Here is a 19,896-nt window from a genome sequence, read left to right on the forward strand (position 1 = left end):
AATAATTCAGTTCATTACCAGGATCTCTGAGGCAGGTCAGAGTAAAATCACAAATTTAGTGTCTGCGTGCCACATTGGTGAAATGATACAGTTCACTACTGTATTTCCTTCATTGTGATTCAAAACTCAATATATTTACCACGCACTATCACAAGTGCACATATTTCATTATTGTTTCTAAATCAGATCATAAGTCAAAATGTCAATTTACTTTGGACTTTGTGTTCAATTAGGAACGTGTTGCAGATCAATCCATCGCAAACTGCTTACTATTAATAAACCAGTCATTTCAATTCAACGCATTTATTCAAGTTTCAACCAAGTCCATAAAAAATTGGACACAAGAGATACAACTTCCACAGTACGCTACATTCAGTTGTATATTTTCATTGTTACCTCAAACGCCTTTTTATTTTGCTTGGCAAAGCTTACAGCGAGCACCTGAAGGCAACTCCTGTGCATATGACGTCACCATCTGTCCCAGCGCGGACGTCTCTGCGACGCTCCGCTAATTGTCTGTTGTTGTTTTTTCTCTGCAGCTGTAAACTTCAGTCCGACAGTCAGATCGCGACGTCCATCACAGCTTCAAGTATTCTCAGGGTCTGGAGACAAAAACTGTGGCCTCTCACGAACAGTACTAACGAACAGTACTAAAAGAACATTCAGTAAGAGAAATCTCTCAAAACAAAAACTAAAGACAAACTGCACAGATTTAAATCATACTGGAATTCTTGTTCATGCCCATTTACTTTGTCCTTTGTGATGCAGCCAAACAGCCAAACACAAAGTGTGTACAGCAGCTGCACTAAAAATATCTACTCCAGTTTATAATCAGCTGCAAAAGAAACATTTTTTGTATTTTTTAAACCTCGTTAATTTTAAATTGTCAAGTTTGAACTGGATTAATGATGATTAAAAAAAATAATTTAAAAAAGTAAGCTGGTCCTTTTCGCCCACTAAACTGAAACATCTCAACAAATGGACAGCTATGGCATCTGGTGCATCCCCAGGGAATGAGCCAACCCTGGTGATCCTGAATTAGCTGATCCAGCAGTCAGGTCAAAATTTTAACGTGACCAAACACCTGCAAGATAATTTTAATATTTGTATTAAACAGAAACAGCCACTTAAGCTAATCTGTTAATGTTCAACTGAACACAAAGACACACACTTTACATCCTTAGCTAAAACAGTCTAAACACTTTACACCTGCTGTGTTTTAGCTGATATTAGCATTGCCAGTGAGTTTGTCAACCTACTGATATTAGCATTCAGCTTTGGTATTTTTACATTATGCCCTGCGTGTGAAAAGAGTTTACAGAATCTTCTTTGACACGTCAAACTGAAGCCAAGACGTCTGTCTGTAATGGAAAATCACTTTGGTCAGATGTATAGTAAGGTGATCACAGTTACCACTGAATGTAACATGAAGCATATTTGTTGAATTATTTACGGTTTTACCTCTGGCTCCAATGATCCTGAACAATAAGCTAATATCAAATCAAAGAGCCTGGAGAAAAAATGTAACAAAAAAACAAACAAACCAAAAGAAGGACTTCAGGCAGCAAATCAGTAGTCATGTGTGATAAAGACAGATCAATGGAAAAAAGAAATATTAGGCACTGACAAACAGAAAAGGTTCAATCCCAACATTAGCTGCATCTCTCTTCCCATCACTCCTTGCTTTAGTTGGTTTTAGAGCTTCGATGTAACTTCAGGTGCTTCCAGTCGGCCTTGCTCTCACAGCGCTTGACTTTGCTGAAGAACTCGTTGATCAGAGCCATGGCTTCTGCTTTGACTGTAAGCACAGAGATCAGCTTTAGTGGGGAGTCCATCACATGCAGCAAAGTGTACCGTTGAGATCATGTGTCCCCTGCGTACCTTGGCCTTTCCCCATACCCCCTGCCTCCGTGAGAAGGTGAGACAAGTAGCGTGCAAATGCCTTGAACAGCTCCTGCAACCAAAGAACGCAAAAAGCTGAGAAATCCGCCAGCAAGCTGGAAAATGTTTTCGGAAATATCCACCTCTCTCACCCTGGTGGCAAACTTTCCGTGGGTATAAAACGGGTCCAGGCAACGAACCACGACGTCAGCAACCTCACTCAGTGTGACTGACTGATTTCTAGGGGGCGGGGCACTCTCCTGCACGTTGGGGTTGAAGGTCACTTTTCTGCTGTCTGCACAGCGGCTGCGCTTCGCTGGGGGACAAGACGCTGTGTCCGCTTTCTCATCACTCGTCAACTGAACGCAAAGACACACACCTACTGTCACGCACTGAGGGGGGAAATAAAAATAAAGACTGGAAAGGAAAGAGTCGCTTACCCCCGGTGGTAGATGGGTGTTAACTTTTCTTCTTGGTTCATTGTTTCTGTGGGGGGAAAACAATGTTAGGGTTGAGAGAGGAAGTCCTGTCCATTTTCTTAAATGGCTATGTTGAAGGGTCTTACTCTGTAAAGAACTTTTTAGGTGCATCTTGCACCTTCACCAGGTCCACTTGTGAGGCTTCCTCCTCTTCATCATCAAGTATGACAATTACCTCTTTTTTACTTTCTTCTTGGACCTTGCGCTGAATTTCTGACTCCAAAGAGCTGGACTCTACAGCCGCCATTGTTTCAAGTGAGTCTTCCTGCAGGTTATTGCATTCTCCGGAAAAGTCTCTAGAACTATCAGCCTCCTCTTCGCTTTCCTCTGTCCTTTTGTTCATTACAAAATAAAGAGAAATGTTACGAGAAGTCTTTGCTGCAGCTGCTAGCTTCTGCTGTTTCTTGCTGCATCTGCTTGTCTTTGTTGGGCTGTTCATGGAATCAGCAGCAGCAATTGTTCTGGCTCTATTGGATGACATCGCAGCCGAAGAATCATCTTTGTTTGTCTCTCCGAGGCCTCCTGAACTGTCACTGTAACGTCTGTCAGTCTCTGTTTCTGAGACGGAGTGCTTCAGCAGTTCACCAGCAATCACATGGGGGTTGGATGAGCCCCTCTGGCCTGCTCCGACTCTTTTACGTTTCAGCTGGAGGATTATTTGAGAAAAAAAAAAAAAGGATGTTTATAACCATAAAATAAAGTGATTTCTGTAATAACTGAATGTATCAAGATGTATCGCACAAGAGGTGTAACTCAGTTTTGATGACTCAGGGATATGGAAACACAGACAGTTAGGAACACAATGTAAAAAAATGTGGTTGCATGATAAAATTGCTATCTTAGGGAGACACACAAAAACATTCAGTGGGAAGGGGGGCTTCCCCTTCTGACAACTTCAGAATTGATTGGAGCAGAGGTGTAATAGAGGCATGGATACACATATGCATAAACCAAAAAGGACCAACCAGAGAAAGGCTCATGCACCAATGGGGGGAAAAAAGCACCATGAGAAGAAAAGTTTAAAAGTTGTTTAGACTCAGAATGGGACTCTCTCTCTATATATTGAACTCTGTGTTTTTCATTGTTTCACTAATAAATCTTGTGTTTTCTTTGACAGAGTGAGTTGTCGTCCTTCACAACAAATAAATGTGACAATATTCTTGGACTACAAGTACTTATGATTTACAGCTTGTAAACAGGGTAAAACGTGTATAATAAAGATTATCTTACTGAGTAGATCTCAGATGCAGAAGTGAACCCTTGAAAATCACCGGAACTGGAAGACGAGACAGATGCTTCCTCTTTTTGCCTGCATTCACTGCTGCCATCTGTTTCTCTCCCAGCAGACGCAGCAGCTGCGTTCTTCAGCTCTGTTCCCTTTAAAACAAGAAACAAGTTCAAGAAAAATATACCCCAAACATTAATCTAAATTCTATCAGAAGAACAGTGAAGTCACCTTCTTTAGGAAAGCAGCTTTGTAAAGGTTGGAGGCCTTGCTGTTTTTGAAGATCTGGTATTCCAAATCCACTGCTAGAGACAGCACTTCGCTGTTGGAAGAAGGGCAAGATGTCAAAGCAGACATTTCTGAAGGAAATTAATCACCGGCACATAAATCACGAAAAACATGTGTTGGTTTACGTACCTAGAAGAATATTCTGCCCCCTTCTGTTGACGCAATGCTTCCTGCAAGTAGTACAGACCATATTCTCTGGCCTGGAAAATTATGATCGTTATTCTTTACAATTTTATCAATAACAAAGTAATGAAACTGAAATGATAAATAAAAGGGTATTGATCAAAGAATAACAGTTTAATATAATTCTGTAGGCATACAGAAATTATCAATCTCTGAAACGAGTAAAATTCCTAGAATGCTTCACATAAAATGCCCTGTAATTGTTTGAGGGTGTTTATTCAAATACCTTTACAGCTTTGCATTTTTCTACAGCAAAAGGTTCAGAACCCTAAGCTTCAGAATGAACTAATTGCCATAGCTTAATTTTCATTTCCTTCCAGGGGCTGCATAGTTATTTACAACAGTGCTGTGTTTCTACTGCCTTCCTTCACATATAGCAGATGAGTCACTGAATTCCAGGAGGCGTGTTAATGAGTGCTGGCAGTGTGAGGAATGTGTCCAGGCATCGTGTGTTACCTTCACAGTGAGCATTGGAATCCTCTGACTGTCGGCCTCTCTGAGTGGACAGTCAGGATCTACACAGGAGGACACATCAGTCAGAGGGTGGTGCAAAAACATTGAGTATCCACTGCTAGTTATTTTATTTTAACGTACAACATACCTGGAGGAATAAAGTCTTCACTCAGACTGCCCCTTCCCTGAAGAAACATGAGTGAAGAGAGGAGTTAGTCATCAGATGCACTAAAGGGCAATACACAATGGTACAAAATTCCTCCATCGCTGCAATATCACGACAGTCACCTATTGACTGGCCCATAAATGTCCACATTGACAGTTAACCCTTATATTTCTACACAATCCCATCTCAACCTGAATCTCTTGTGCAGTTTTGGTGAAGTATTTGGATTAAACCAGCAACAATGAACATTTACATCTAGGTTCAACTAAGTCAGACTCCTTTTATATTTCACCTCTCTACTTAAAATATACAATGAAGGCACAAATATCCCCTCAAACACATCTTTTGTGTTTGAAACAGGTAATTTATTGGTTTAAGAATGATTTTAAGTATTCTCCTCTTCCCCAGAGATCGACAGCTGTTCTGTTCCAGCTACTCCTGGCTGTGATCAGTCCTTTCAGCGTCACATTTAAACTACTTTACAGAATAATCTCACCATCAGTTCCAATATTTGTTTGGCATGTTCTGAAAAATACTTTGTTTAGGATGAAATATCACTTCAACCAGTTTTGCGAACAGATTTTAATGAAGTCATATTTACTCTACTTTACAATCTTAGCACTTCTTCTTGGATGTTGTAAACGACATATTCCTCTGTTGGTTGCATAACACAGTTCCACAAAACAGGTGGGAGTGATTTACCAGGGTCACAAATCCTGCTGCCAGCAGCTGGCACACAGCTGCACGCAGGCACAACACATAGTTGTTTTGCTAGTGGTGGTAAATATTCCTTAAGAGTGCTGGTGTGCATTGATGATTATGCGTCACCTTCCGTAGGTTCATCTGCTTCTTGTAGAGTTCAGAAAACTCCTTTTTCCGCTTTGCGCTGTCGTCTTCAACGCTATCACCATCTCCTTCGTCATGCCTGAAAGGTGCAACGTCAGCATTGACTGACAGGCTACTTCACATTGTTAAAGCCATCGAGCGTTTCAGTTTGCATCAATGAAATTGCCCTGCCTTTCAAAGCCGTAGCCCTTCTTCCCTCCTTCATAAAGATCCCCCTGGAAACCAAACGGTCCTTTGGCCTCTTTGCTCTGAGCTTCGATTTTAGTGCTGAGGGTGGCCGCTCTCTCCAGCTGGGCTCGGACAATTTTGGGGTTGCGGCAGAAGTCGCAGGATCCGGCGCAATTCGGAGGCTTATCACCGAAGAACTTGGAGATGGTGGCATGGCGGCAACTAAAAGGAAGTGAATAAATGTCAGGACTGGCTGGGGATCCATGAACAAAATGGATGAAAATCAGAGGATGATAATAGCATTTAGATATGAAAAGCTCAAGATTAGTGATGCATTTGAGGACACAGCGAGCATCTCTCCATTGTCCACTGACCACTAAGTGCATCATCAATCAATGAGCTGTTGTGTAACCATCACACATGGATATGATCAATGATTCTGTGATGAAGTAAAAAAAGATTTTAAATTAAATACTGAACTAAAGCCATTAATCCTAATACTACCTGCAGTACCTCTTCATGAACTACCAATAAGAACGCACTTGAGCAAAAAAATGTTTGATAAGTGACATAATTAGTGTTTATTTCTAATTTTTGGGCACAAAGCTCATATTCATTCCTGATGGTAGCTCACCCTCTTTATGCATTTTTTTGTGTTCCTATTAAAATCACATTTTTTCAATGCGATATTTTTTTAAATTAGCCTTGTTTTAGATGTAGTACATGTATTATGTAACACAACAAACCTAACACACAAACCACACATACACACAGTCTGTGTGAGAACACCATTAGTCGTGCCACTTCAACAACATACTAAGAGAGGAGCGGTTCTACCAGAGGAGGTGGGGAGAGACAGGGAGGCACACAAAAACACAACTGAGTCTGTCTGAGGGAGAACGGCAAAGGAGAAAACTCCCTGGAGGCAGACAAACTAAAGTCACAGCAGAGAAGCAGTTCTGTGTGACGATTACAACCCACAAAGGAGAGATAAGCAACAAATGAGGACCAAAGCAAAGTGAAGACAGCCAGGCGGGCGAGAATTGAACGGTTTGTCTTTTGCATCACTTCTCTTTTGCTCTACTTGAGCAGAAAATTATCCGTCCTGAACATATTCTCAACCTGACTGCTTATCTGCTCATCTGAAGATTGCTCTGGATGACAGACGGCAGGTTCTGACAGCGTCACGTCTTCACCAAAGGAGTAACACGTGTCCTCCTCATCAACTGGTTTACTGACTTCTCTCTTGCAATTATTTTTCAAGTCAGTCGGGCTGGGCTGAGCGTGTGAAAACAACGAAACCTCCAGAAGGTAGGTGCCTTTCTTTGTTGTGTGTGTGTGTAACTTAAAAGGAAAAACAACAAATAACGTTAAAACTAAGATGAAAAATTACTTCATGACAAAGTTTGACTGAATACTTTGTCAGTAGTAAATACAGTGACATTTTTGTGTCTATGAGGCTTTTCTCACTGTTAAAAGACCATCTCAGAGTTCATCTTCAAAATGCTGAGACATAAGCTGGAGCAGACGTATCTTTGTCTTAGATATTTAGTCATTCTCACTACAGCAGCTCTGCAGTCAATATTAGCTTCATTACAGTATATTCAGCTTGAGTTTAAACTATATTGGTTGGGTGTTGCTTCAGCTAAATGGCTGTTTTTTTGTTCAACAAAGCAAAACCACATATCACAAAAAAAATTGATGTGACAAATGTTAAGATGCAATAAATCTATTTAGCTCAGTTACTCACAGAACAAAAAAACAAAATTACATAACCCTTCTTACATTTAGTTTGCAGCACTACCGGTAACTGAAAACTGCGACTAGCTTGGCTCTGTCAGTTCCAAACATAACAAGGCTGTCAGAGACTGCAACATCCCGCGACACCCCTGAATTCAAAATTTTACCCTGACCCCATAGGTCAGGGTCATTTAATAAAAGACCCACGATCCAACATGTAACTTATGCATTCTATTTGTCATGAGGTTTCTGAGATCTACTCCTCCTTTCGGCTTTTTCCTATGTGTACCTAAAAAGTACTGTATATTTCAAGGTCAAGGTGGTGATCTAATTTTAATCCCCTTGCCTCCCTGCATATAACGGCTTTTGTTTCATCTTTCTATCTCATCCGGTTCCTAAGATATGTGAAAAAATATCTCAGGATAGATAGCGCTTTGATCTATGGATTTACTCACGCTGCCCTTCTCCCTCGTCTTTCTATCTAATCTGGTTCCTGAGTTGAGGCGGGATGTAATAAAGCCTGCCTCCCTACATCAGTGAGGAAAGTTGATTAAGACTTTATATCCTGTCTAATCCATACAAACACTAAAGTTTTTCACTGTTGGTGATACTTACATGAGTTTTCTGTTCCCAACTAAGAAATGATATGTTTTGCAGCAGCTGAACACAACAGATATGACATGTTAACCAGTGAGCTTGAGAACTGCTGGAAGCTAGATTTTCTATTTTATTCTTGTCTTTATATCCATAGTGCTAACCTAAGCTAAGGTAAGCCAAGATAAGGTAAACTAAAATTAGCTTTGTGAGACATAACTCCGTGTGAGAGGTGTCAAGGGAGCCTTCAGATCACAGAGCTCAACTAACTGATGAACCCTGTGGTTCGGATAAAAAGACCGACAGACTGCTCACCACCTGTCAGTTACGCTACCAACCAAACAGCAGCATCTCTTAACTTTACTGGGAAAACCTCACACTGTGCTAGAAAACAAAAAACCAATCTGCTCGTTCTGCCATTCTTCCTCGATATCTTTGCAATTCCTGTTAAAAAAAAAGGAACTACTGAAGGACAATTAAAGAAAAAACCTAAGCACTTGTGTCAACACATCAGCGATGTAGTTTCACAACTCCGGGTTTCAGTAAGACGCAACAGGAGCTACATCCTGATCACACCATCCATGGGCAAATAACAGATGCTGTGTACATTTAATTCAAGCGGAACTGTTTCAACCTCACACATCCACCTTATTTCTGCTCCAGCAGGATGGATGCAGGGGAGGAGGCACTCGGCCTCATCAACAGGATATGGCTGAAGCTTCAGGGTCTACCTGAAGCCACTCCTGTGGAGCTGGGAGCTTTCTTTACTCTCCTAACCTTCATTGGTGCGTCTCTGTTATCACTAATTGATTCATTGTAAAAAAGTTGTAGATCATGATGCTGTTTTCCTACACTCCCACAGTGTTGGTCCTGCTTGTCATGCTGTTCATCTGCCTGAGCTGTTGCTGCAGCTGCTGTTACAAAAAAAAGAGGAAGGGGGCTGATATTTGAGCAACTGAGATTCCACCATGCATGGAAGACTGAGCTGTTGTAGCGCAAAGCATCCCCAAGACTCATGGTTGTGTACAGTAGTTATATAAAAGACCTTGACATTGCAGTCAGACAATGAGTTCTTAAACAGGTTGTGCTCAGCTGTGCTGGAAGAGCCCAACCCTTGAACAACAGAGCACCTAAAAACACAGCAAGGGAAGAATTTACCATCTGCCAAATACACCTGAAAAAGCTGCAAGATTTTCAGGACAATCCACATTTCTTGACTATTCACTGCCATTCACAAAGCAACAATACCCAAGAGCAAACAGCAGGGGTCTACACAAACTATGTGTACAGTGTGTGTGTGTGTGTGTGTGTGTGTGTGTGTGTGTGTGTGTATAATTTGGGTGAATGCAATCTGAATCTGTAATCTCAGGAATCTCATTAGCAACAATTAGTCACAGAGTAAAATGAAGAGGAGGATCAAACCAGTTTGTTCATGTTTTTGAAAATGCAGCTATTTGTCATTCTCCTGTGTAAAAGGATTCAGACTTATGTCAGATTCTTCTATGTTGTTAAGTCGTCTCAGATCTGGAAGTGTTCTCCGGGTCCCTCTGCTGGAAATGTACTGAATGGACTAGAACTGCATTTTAGAAAGACATGAACGTGTGAAATAAAAGTTGTGTTGCATGTAAAAAACTACTTGACATTGGTATGAAAGGAAGACATTTACTAGCATGCATGTGTGATCCAATGAATGCTTTACTCACGAGTCTTGCACACAGTACGACACCATGGCTTCAAAGTCTGTCATGGCACTTTTGTCCACCTCCTTTATAGAACCCCGTTTTTCCTATAGACATGTTCACAAAAAGTTTAAAACCTTGAAATGATAATGATTATTAGATTCAAGGGATTTAAGAATGTGCCATCATCTTTGTTAACATTTTTTTTTTGTTACATACAAAAAAAAATGGGATCCCCATGTTTTGTTACTTACTAACCTTTATATCAAGTAAAAGAGACAGTAAAAATTACATTTACATTTTGACATTTCTTGAGCCAAAGTAAAGATAATGCTAAAGACTTCCTATTGATACTTCATGATACGCCCATAAAATTAAACCTCTCCTGACTGAGTTTATGAATGCATCTTATGCATTCATAAGATCCTCTATATAATGAAGTCCGCTGCTGGACTGATGACTTTAGAGGACAAAAGAGCAGCATGAAGCAGGACTTAATCCACATATGATGATCATCATCAGGTATGAAAATCCTGACTCGTGGATGTAATTTGTGGTCAACAAGGGACTCTTAACAAATTCTCTTCTCATACAGATGGGTTACAAGGAACTTGGCATTTGTGTTACAAAAACACATTTTGGCCACTTCTCAAAAAACTGTGCTTTCAGACTCAAGACATCAAAGTGGACCAAAGATGGTATATTAAAAAGTATCACAAAGCCTTTTCTGTAGCTGCCCAAAGGATTTTTAGAAAGCCTTCCTCAGATTGGGCACAAACATAAGTTTTGCATTATTAAAATTCCTTGAATGTGTTTATAGGAGCTCCATAAAGGAGTTTTAATGTAATTATACTGACCTGTTTGCGGGCAACCTCCTGTCCGATTAGGAAATTTATTTGTGCCTTGTCTTTTGGCGAGTAGTAAGTACGACAGGAGGAGGGAAGACCGTCTCTCCCAGCCCGCCCAGACTCTTGGTAGTAACTGGCCAGAGATTTAGCCAGGTTCCAGTGAGCCACAAACCTGTGTGACCAAAACACAAATGAACATTAGCTCATGAAAACAAAAGATTTGCAGCCCAAGACAATTAAATCACAAAACCTAATTGCCTCACCTGACATTGTGTTTGTCAACTCCCATTCCAAAACTGATGGTGGCTACTATAACTAGTACCTTCCCGTTCATCCACTCATTCTGGACCGCTGTGCGATCCTTGGCATTCAGACCTACAACATAGAAGCAAAGATGAGCATTTGAATGAAAATGTTTTCATGCTTGCTAATCCGACAACCTACGTGATAGAAAAAAGCCTAACCTGCATGATAAGCTTTGGATAAGATTCCAAGTTTGGTTAGCTGGTAAGCCACAGTTTCACAGCCATCTCTGGTCCGACAGTACACTATCCCACAACCCTGTTCACAAAACATTTCATGCATGAGGTTAAAGGAACCAGGGTATCTTTGCTTTTAAGGGAAAGATGAAAAATATTGGCTTATAGTAGCTGCATACAGGGCATGGCAGGTAAGATGAAAACAAAACAAGACCTCTATGCTGCGCTTTAACGGAGAAATAGATGGAATATCAACTGTAAAATAGTTAGAAAAATCCCTTTAATGAACTACAACTGAGAAAAATATATCACACTTGGAAAAATATATGATGGACATATATACTATTTACTGTAAAATGAATGCACTCATAAAATCTGGCATTTTTTAAAAAATCAATTAATGTTTTTCTGAATGGTTTATGCTCTGCTTTAAAATTATTCTCAGACCCGATCATCTGGTCCATTCGATCGCATTGACACATCTACACAATACCATATATATTTAGGACTGTCAAATGTCAAAACATTTTGACACTCACTGCAAATGTAAAACATGTGCCAAAAGTACATGGACAGCTCTGTATATTCAGATCCTTTACTTCAGTCAAGGTACTAATACCAATATGGGTCTTCAGTCTTAAATAGTTTCTTAAATTGTACAACAAAAGCACATGCATCATTTTACTTAGCTATAGTCTGATAAATACCAATCATGCAGTGTGATCTACTGAATACATACTTTGACGTTTGCTTTTAAATCTCAGGTAAAACAGATGGTATTATTGATAAAGCATCAGCCTTGCTCTAGTACAATTTAAGATTTTGAGATTTACTTTAGCTTCTTCTCTGATTCATTTTTTAAAAAGTCTTTTCTTGAACACTAAGTAGTCCAATGAAGACATAAAGCTGTCTTTGGCTTTCCAGTCAGCTATTTGGGGCGGCAGTAGGTCAGTCCACTAGGTGTTGGATTGGGGACCGGAGGGTCGCCAACTGAAGTCCCATGTGGGCCAAAACATTTAGAGTGTGAGCTGGCAGTGAGAGGTGTCAGTTCACCTCCTTAGCACTGCTGAGCAAGGCACCACCCCCATACAAGCTACTCATTTGGGCACACCTAGAAGTAACTGTCTATCACTCTACCTCCCACTGTATTTAATTGCATGCTTATGCCCTGGTGTGTGTGTGTGTGTGTGTGTGTGTGTGTGTGTGTGTGTGTGTGTGTGTGTGTGTGTGTGTGTGTGTGTGTGTGTGTCTGTGTGTGTGTATGTGTGTTTCAGGACTGTACACACATATACACGCATGTTTAAAAAATATAGTTATGGCTCAAAAGATAATTTCCATGGGGATTAATAAAGTGTATTTCTTCTTCTTTCTTCTTCTATCCTTAATCCATAAGCTAATATAAATGTAAATCACTATAAACACACTTGAATGACATTAGTAACTGTAGTGTCTACTCACCTGTTCATGAGACCCATTGTTCACTCCCAGCGCTTTCTTAATAAAGGCATAAAGGTGGACATAAGGGTTCGGAAGCAAGTCCCTGAAGATGACATCATAGTGCAAATTGCTCCGGAAGACAGGTGTAACAAAGTAAAGTGGCACACACAGCCTCAGGGAATGAACAATGTCTGCCTGAACCCGTTTTGGTGCCGTAGCTGTCAGGGCCAAACACGGAACTCCTGGAATACGAGCACGAAGTTCACCTAGTTTTAGGTAATCTGGCCTGAAATCATGACCCCACTGCGAGACGCAGTGAGCCTCATCCACAGCTAAATAGGACAGCAGATTACGAGAGCACAAGTCCGTCAGGCAGGGCTGGAACGAGGCGGAAGCAACCATCTCTGGAGTGATGTAGAGCAGCTTCAATCTGGGACGACTGCTTCCTAAATCAGCCAGGATCATCCTGCGCTCACTGGCGGAGAGTTTGGAATTGATGGAGCATGCAGGGATGTTGAGACTCTTCAGGCGGTCTACTTGGTCCTAGGACGAAACAGGAAGAGATTAACACAAAACACCTAAGATGCATCTGAGGGTTTTGTAGGTCTTTTAAGAACCTACCTGGATGAGAGCGATGAGCGGGGAGACAACCAGAGTGATACCCTCAGCCAGAACAGCCGGCAGTTGGTAGCAAAGGGATTTCCCTGCTCCAGTGGGCATGCACACAAACACATCCTTCTGACCTGCAGACAAAACCATACATTCCGCGAAAGAGATACGTCCCAAAGAGAATGAGAACTGAGATGCGTATTAGTTAATTCGCTGTTAGAGGAAGACATAAGCCGACCTCCTGCTAGCTTGTTTCTACAAACCAGCAAACTAACGCCCGTCAGCTCGTATGAAGATGATTATAGCAAATTCACCTGCGACAACCGCTTTCACAACATCTTCCTGTAGCTTCGACCGAAAGTTGTCGAACCCAAAGTGCGTCTTTAAATTTCTTTTTAATGTTGTTGCCGCCATTTTCCTTTTTTTCCCGGAAGACAGTGAACGGTGCACGCTCATGACGTCACTAAGGCGAGTGAAATGGTCCAAAAAGTGTTTTTTTCCACTGCCCCTCTGGGATTTCTAGCAAATCTGGACAGCAATTATTACAGATGTTTAAATCCCGCGAAGCGGTGTTGTATTGTAATTCATCAGTGTTTATCTGTTCGTCCGTCCGTCCGTTAGTCCACCAAATATCTTCGCAACCGTTGCAGATAGAAAGACGAAACAAAAAGCACATTACTCCGGCGGCAAAGGGGATGATCAATGTCAAATTGCAACTTTTGTACACTAAGGATTTATGTGGGTAAGACCATAGATCAAAAGCTAGTGCTTCGATCTATGGTCTATGGCTAGTGCTTTGATCTACCTATGCTCTCGCTATGATCTATGGTCAAAGCGAGTGCATAGCTTTGACCTACCCTGAAAGGTCAAAGCTGTGCACTTGTCAGGTACTTCTTTCAGGGTACCCTGACCTATCCTTCATGGGATGTTGCAGTCTCTGACTGTCTTGTTCTCATCATTAGCTTCTCATGACTATTTTTGTTAGTCATTAGTGAAGAGTGTTTTAGACAGACCGACAGATTGTTATGTGTGTTATACATGGATGACTAATTATCTAATAAATGCCATTATAAACAGTCCACATAAGAGAAACGCCAAGAGTATAGGACTGAGAGCAGGGACATTGAATGTTGGAACTATGACAGGAAAAGGTAGAGAGTAGGTTGGCATGAGGAGGAAGGTAGACATACTGTGTGTCCAGGAGACCAGGTGGAAAGGTAGCAAGGTCAGAAGTTTAGGAGCAGAGTTCAACTTGATCTATCATGGTGTAGATAGGAAGACAAATGGAATAGGAATATCTTGAAGGAGGAGTTTGTTAGGAATGTCCTGGAGGTAAAAGGAGTGTCACATAGAGTGATAAGTCTGAAGTTAGAAATCGAAGGTGTGATGTTGAATGTTGTTAGTGGGTATGCTCCACAGGTAGGATGTGGGCTGGAGGAGTTGAAATTCTGGTGGGATTTTGATGTGATAAAGAGCATACCTAGAAGTGAGAGAGTTGTCATTGGTGCAGACTTCAATGGACATGTTGGTGCAGGAAACAGGTGATGAGGAGGTGATGGGCAGGTTTGGTATCGAGGAGAGGAATGCAGAAGGACAGATGGTGGTTGACTTTGCAAAAAGCATTGAAACGGCTATAGTGAATAGCACATGTTAGAGGTTTTGGATATAACGTCAGAGAGGCCAGACTGAGATGGTTGGACATGTCCAGAGGAGAAATAGTGAATATATTGGTAAAAAGATGCTGTAGGAGCCATGAATGAATTTACAGGTATTTTGTATTATGAGATGATATGATGATGGTTTGAATATTGTATTTGTTGTTGTTTGTGATGTTGTTTTTTGTGATCTCATTGAAGGAATAAGTGGGTCAAATGGATGTGGGCGTGAACGTCAATATAGGTTAAATAGGGTATCTTCTCACCTGTGTGGAGGAGAGAGGGTTGCCGTATTTTTGTTGACCGCCGCAACACGCAAAACACGCAACACATCACGCAACGTTTTTTATTGATACGACTTTGTGAGTCACTTATATGAGTTTGTGAACAGTTTTTATGAGTTGATTATTCTTTTTTCGTTCATAAAGGATAAAACGTATTTTTATGTATCATGGTGATTTTTGCCTGGAAGAGCGTCTGACAAAGGAGGCCCCGTCGTCAGCCTCTCAGCGACTTATTAGTTTGGAAGTCGCTACAGATGCCGAGTTTCGAACTGCCAGGCAGGAGGCCGCTAGGAAGACCAAAGAGGTTTATGAATGTAGTGAAAGAGGACATGAAGGTATTTGGTGTGAGAGAAGAGGATGCAGAGGACAGGGTTAGATGGAGGCAACTGATTCACTGTGGCGACCCCTGAAGGGAAAAGCCGAAAGGAGAAGAAGATAAACAGACCACAATGAGACATGGAGTTTGGTTTATTTGTTTCAGATTCTTAGTGCAGGCTTAATATTACATTAGACGACAGTACATTAACATAATTTTCTGATACCACATACGAAAATGCACAGGCAAAGAGCAGCAGTATAGTTCTACAGTAAGAAGTTGTTTCTACAATCACATTATAGCAGCAGAGCACAGAGTGTGATCCCATAGTGGAGCTATTCATATTATAATGACAGTGTTTTACATCAGGATCTCTGATTCCTGTCAGTGATTATTAACTAACCCCATTTATTGCACTTTGTTATGATCATTACCAAATTTTCAAGGTAAATTTCACAGGAGACCCCAGAGGCAGGGAGCAGGGCAGAGACATTGGGTTTTAGCAGTTGGAGACTTGATGACCAGATCCTTAACAATCTCCACTGTGCCAAACAATGGGTACAGCTTCTCAGTGAATCTCTCATTATAGGTGTAAATATGGCCCTTTTTGTCTACATCATAGAAGGACAGCTGGCCACAATCAAAATCAAGGTGGATCCCCACCTTGCGGGGAATGAGGTCAGGTGGCAAGGAAGTGAAAGGCACTGTCAGTGCCTTCAGCTCAGTGCCCCTCTCTAGCCGCAGGGTCAGATAACCTGTATCTGTGTTCAAGGACTTGAAACCTTTCCTCAGGGCTGATTCTTTGGCCACGCCCAGTCGCCAGTCCCTTTCACCCACCTCCACCTCCCAGTAGTGGCGACCAGAGGTGAAGCCCTCTACCCCAGCAGCGCACCACCAGCCATCAAAGCGCTGGTGGTAGTTTGGAATATCCTTTCTCTCAAAGCCACAGCGCATCCTCTTCTCATCACCAGAGATGAAAAGATCAGGGTTGGCAGTGTCCAAATTCAAAGTCACGTCCACTGGAGTAAAAAGTTATTTTTAAATCAGAATATGAGATAGTTAATGATTACATAACTATAATATCATAAGTGAATTCTGCATACCTGCAGCATCTGAGATCCATTCCCACACTACAAAAAAGAGGAGGTTAAGAAATGTTTTCGAAAAAACAAAACAACTCACGTTAGTGTATCCTAGCACTGTGTTGCGAATATGTTAATAAAGGCTGTATCACCAATATGAAAGGAGCACATTGAAATATTCTGATGATGCCAATCCTGTTGTCAGCACTGAACTCTGAAAAATTTTAACTGTTCTCATTCAGGACATTTTGAAATTCTGTATAAAATAAATTTCTCCTTATAGGAGATACAACATATTGCATTATTTGATCCCTTAATTGCTAATCAAGCTGGGGGGGGGGGGGTTCTATTCTGTTCGATGTTTCCATGGTGAAGATCTTTCATATCAAGACTTTGCATCATTTAAGGTTTGTGATACTGAAATCTTACTTTGAAACTCTTGTTATTTATCCTTAATATTTGCAGCAGCAAATGGTTGTATATTGGCACGTCTGTTTTTAAGCGTGTGCTGATATTAGTATATCACTCACCTGGTAGAGGAATGTAAGATGTAGCACCTAGAAAAAAATAATAACTCATGAGGAAATTTATGACTTTGCATGGAAAAAAAAATCCAGTTTGATCGAGTAATGGTTAACAAACCAATTTTCTGAGTCCTTTGCTTCCACATGAGCCACTGCTGCGGTATGGTGTCCTGCAAAGGACACACCACACAGATTTCTATCAAACTTGCATTTGACTGACCAGTTTTAATTGTTGTAAGAAAAGCCAACTTCAAAATTGTTACATGAACTCATACCTTATCTGGGCGCTGCACGATTAAAGTCCACATAACCAGCTCCATGGCGGGCAATAGATTGGGCATACGGCCCCAACGCCAAGCTGACTGTAGGTCTTCCAGCGCCTTTACCACAGGTTCACCAGGCCACACACTTTGCTGCAACATTAAAAAAGGCAAAATATGGTAATTTTTTTAAGTGATCTTGGTAGAGCCAGGTTATTTGAATGTTCCCCACCTCAGGCTGAGCTCTTAGGTCCTTGATCCAGTTGTGGATCACAGTTTTGGCCTTAATCAGGTTCTGCTCATCAATTAGTTTGGGCTGTTTGACCTCATCCATCTCAGGCCAGCCATCTGTCTGCATTGGTCTCTTCTTCACACAGAAAGATATGACCTCAGTAAAAAAAACAAAAACCTCCCTCACATCTCCCGTATACGATATACAGGTAACTATGTTTTTTAATATTCTGCCTATATTCTCCCTTCTGATGAAGGATGAACTTCACTGGTAAGCACCTTACTCTCCAGCATTGAGGCCCACTGTAAGACAAAAGTCCTGCAGAGAGAAGAAGGCCAGCTGTCATCCTGCTTCCAAATGTGCTCCAGGATGGCCGAACTCTGCAGGGGCAGAACGGAGAGGAGTCATTTGTTGTTGGTAGAGAGACTAAACCACGTCCGTGCCAGCTACTGATCCCTCATTTGTGAAAATAAAGATGAACAAACATGATAACTTGCAGCTGATGTGTGTCTAATGATCAAAACTATTTTTAGGGTTAGGGAATTGTTACCTGGCATACGCGGCTGAGATCTCGAGCCAGCTCTACAACGAGCAGCTGATCCTCATCTAGAGGCTCCTTCTTCTCCTTCTTTCCCCGCTTATGTGATTCCTACGTCGATATTCAAAAATCAAGTTTAAGTGTGGCAAAATATTGGAGAGGGAAGACTTCTCACCAAATGACACTAAGGCAACATAAAGATGCTTAAGAGTAAAATCAAACTAGAAAGGATGAGGTTGCTCCTGATCAAAATATCACAAGGCAATAAAAAATATGAAGTATGAAGGTGACTCCCACCTAAAAAACAAGTTTGCACATTCAACACACAATGATTCACCCAATCTTGATACCTTTATTTTGGTCGTTAAAGTTTTGGCTGGCTCCACCATGAAGTGAAAACACTGCATCATCCTGGCTTGTGTGTATTGGAACCCTGTAAAAAATAACACACATGCATGCTGATTTAGACAATGATGTATGATAATCCAATACTCATTTACCTGACAAAAATTAAACTCCTGGTTATTGTAAAGCCAGAACCAGGCCTGCCGGCCTTCAATCTTCTGTAATGAATAATGCTGCTCATGTTTACTCCAAAAACACCACTATGTCATGTAAATAATTAAACGAGGAACCTTTGCACGTCGCTTCAAAAAACTTAGCACAGGAGTGTGATCATGGCAGTTATGTATCACTGAGATCTACCTCATCAAAAGATTAAAGCCCCTTAAGAGAGACCTGGTGGTCCAACAGAGTCACAGCAGAGGGATGGATCAAACTAAAGCAGTAACATGTGAAACGTCCACGTATCCTGAGTCACATGCCTCAGTCACTGTCTGACTGCCCTTCAGTGTCTCTCTCTCTCTCTCTCTCTCTCTCTCTCTCTCTCTCTCTCTCTCTCTCTCTCTCCCTCCCTCCCTCCCTCCCTCCCTCCCTCCCTCCCTCCCTGCCTCTCTCCCTCCCTCCCTCTCTCTCTCTCTCTCTCTCTCTCTCTCTCTCTCTTTCTCCTTATCTCTCTCTTGATTTCCTTCTCTTACTTTTCTCTCCAGTATCAACAAATGACCCCAGTCTGTGTCTCGTAATCTCCACCAAGGATGATACGCTTTCACCCATGTCTATTTGTTATTTGGTTGGTTCTGCATGATTACGCAAATACTGCTGGACAGATTTCTATGAATCATGTTGGGTCCTACAGTCTGAACAGGTCCTCTTAAATGTTGGTGCAAATCCAGATAAAGGTTATTCCATTTTATTTTTGATATTTTCTTTAGTTTCTGTGGTATGATGCATGGATCCTGATGAATAAATATGTCTGCATGTAACAGATTTTACACATCTAATAATTTTGATACAATGTTGCAGAGCTATGAGATTGTTTACACCAAAACGGGGATGTGTTTGTGCTTGCTTAACAGGATTTGTAATAACATGTCTGGCCGTGCCCTTTCACTAATCATCTCACTACGTGACCTACATATTTTGCCGTGTAATGATCATTTAGTACAAACATGCAGGTGAAATTATTCAATCACATTCGCATGTGAACAAGGCTTAAAAACTAACAAACGGGACATTTAACAGCACATGCTTCGTCAAAAAGGTCTATTGATGCCATGGGAAAACATGACTAAGCAATTTCTGCCCTTTGAGAAGACTGAGAGGCCAGCTGACGACTGCGCATAAGGTAAACAAACATCCGCTGTGCGACTTTGCGGTAAAACTATATTAAGGTTCACATCGTGACGCACATCTTACCTTTCTCCTCAGACGTTCGGAAAACACGTTAAAGTTTTCTGCTTTGGTGCAAAAAGAGTCCTATCTTGTCATGAAAAGTGATCGGTGTGTTCCGCAGTGTCTGACCTTGTTTACATATGAGACTGACAGTCGGCCGTTCGGACCAGTTCGGTTTTCTCCGTCAGTGACGCGGAAT

At 41.3% G+C, this 19,896-nt stretch overlaps 2 protein-coding genes and 1 long non-coding RNA gene across 7 annotated transcripts; 1 reads left to right on the top strand and 2 right to left on the bottom strand.

The window, feature by feature from the left end:
* Nucleotides 1–19: 19 nt before the first annotated feature.
* recql5 (RecQ helicase-like 5) lies at nt 20–13,516 on the bottom strand. 2 transcript variants are annotated; one of them, XM_068336961.1, is made up of 19 exons: nt 13,390–13,516; nt 13,088–13,209; nt 12,488–13,009; nt 11,015–11,111; nt 10,814–10,925; nt 10,560–10,722; nt 9,727–9,809; nt 5,693–5,911; nt 5,504–5,600; nt 4,658–4,694; nt 4,513–4,571; nt 4,003–4,073; nt 3,817–3,907; nt 3,591–3,737; nt 2,447–3,006; nt 2,322–2,367; nt 2,034–2,240; nt 1,882–1,954; nt 20–1,798 (listed from the first exon to the last, which is right to left on the bottom strand). In XM_068336961.1, exons 1-19 carry the CDS (start codon nt 13,487–13,489, stop codon nt 1,686–1,688), a joined length of 2,919 nt encoding a protein of 972 aa, XP_068193062.1. In that variant the 5' UTR covers nt 13,490–13,516; the 3' UTR covers nt 20–1,685. The 2 variants fall into 2 exon arrangements, with proteins under 2 accessions (XP_068193062.1, XP_068193060.1); XM_068336959.1 differs by having other exon boundaries at nt 1,882–2,240.
* Nucleotides 5,937–9,662, top strand: LOC137609726 (uncharacterized). 2 transcript variants are annotated; one of them, XR_011038374.1, is made up of 4 exons: nt 5,937–6,739; nt 6,838–7,000; nt 8,687–8,808; nt 8,886–9,662. It is a non-coding gene; the product is annotated as an uncharacterized lncRNA (long non-coding RNA). The 2 variants fall into 2 exon arrangements; XR_011038373.1 differs by having other exon boundaries at nt 8,690–8,808; nt 8,886–9,661.
* A 1,950-nt stretch (nt 13,517–15,466) lies between the features above and the next one.
* On the bottom strand, nt 15,467–19,872 carry si:ch211-120g10.1 (butyrophilin subfamily 3 member A3). 3 transcript variants are annotated; one of them, XM_068336784.1, is made up of 10 exons: nt 19,722–19,872; nt 18,317–18,399; nt 17,979–18,077; nt 17,707–17,808; nt 17,429–17,560; nt 17,212–17,349; nt 17,055–17,106; nt 16,943–16,969; nt 16,434–16,460; nt 15,467–16,349 (listed from the first exon to the last, which is right to left on the bottom strand). In XM_068336784.1, the coding sequence occupies exons 2-10, from the start codon at nt 18,374–18,376 to the stop codon at nt 15,784–15,786; spliced, it is 1,203 nt and encodes a 400-aa protein (XP_068192885.1). In that variant the 5' UTR covers nt 18,377–18,399; nt 19,722–19,872; the 3' UTR covers nt 15,467–15,783. The 3 variants fall into 3 exon arrangements, with proteins under 3 accessions (XP_068192885.1, XP_068192884.1, XP_068192883.1); XM_068336783.1 differs by having other exon boundaries at nt 17,429–17,563; XM_068336782.1 differs by having other exon boundaries at nt 17,429–17,584.
* Between the last annotated feature and the right edge of the window lie 24 nt (nt 19,873–19,896).

Source organism: Antennarius striatus, chromosome 16 (genome assembly GCF_040054535.1).
Source record: "Antennarius striatus isolate MH-2024 chromosome 16, ASM4005453v1, whole genome shotgun sequence".
NCBI classification, from domain to species: Eukaryota; Metazoa; Chordata; class Actinopteri; order Lophiiformes; family Antennariidae; genus Antennarius; species Antennarius striatus.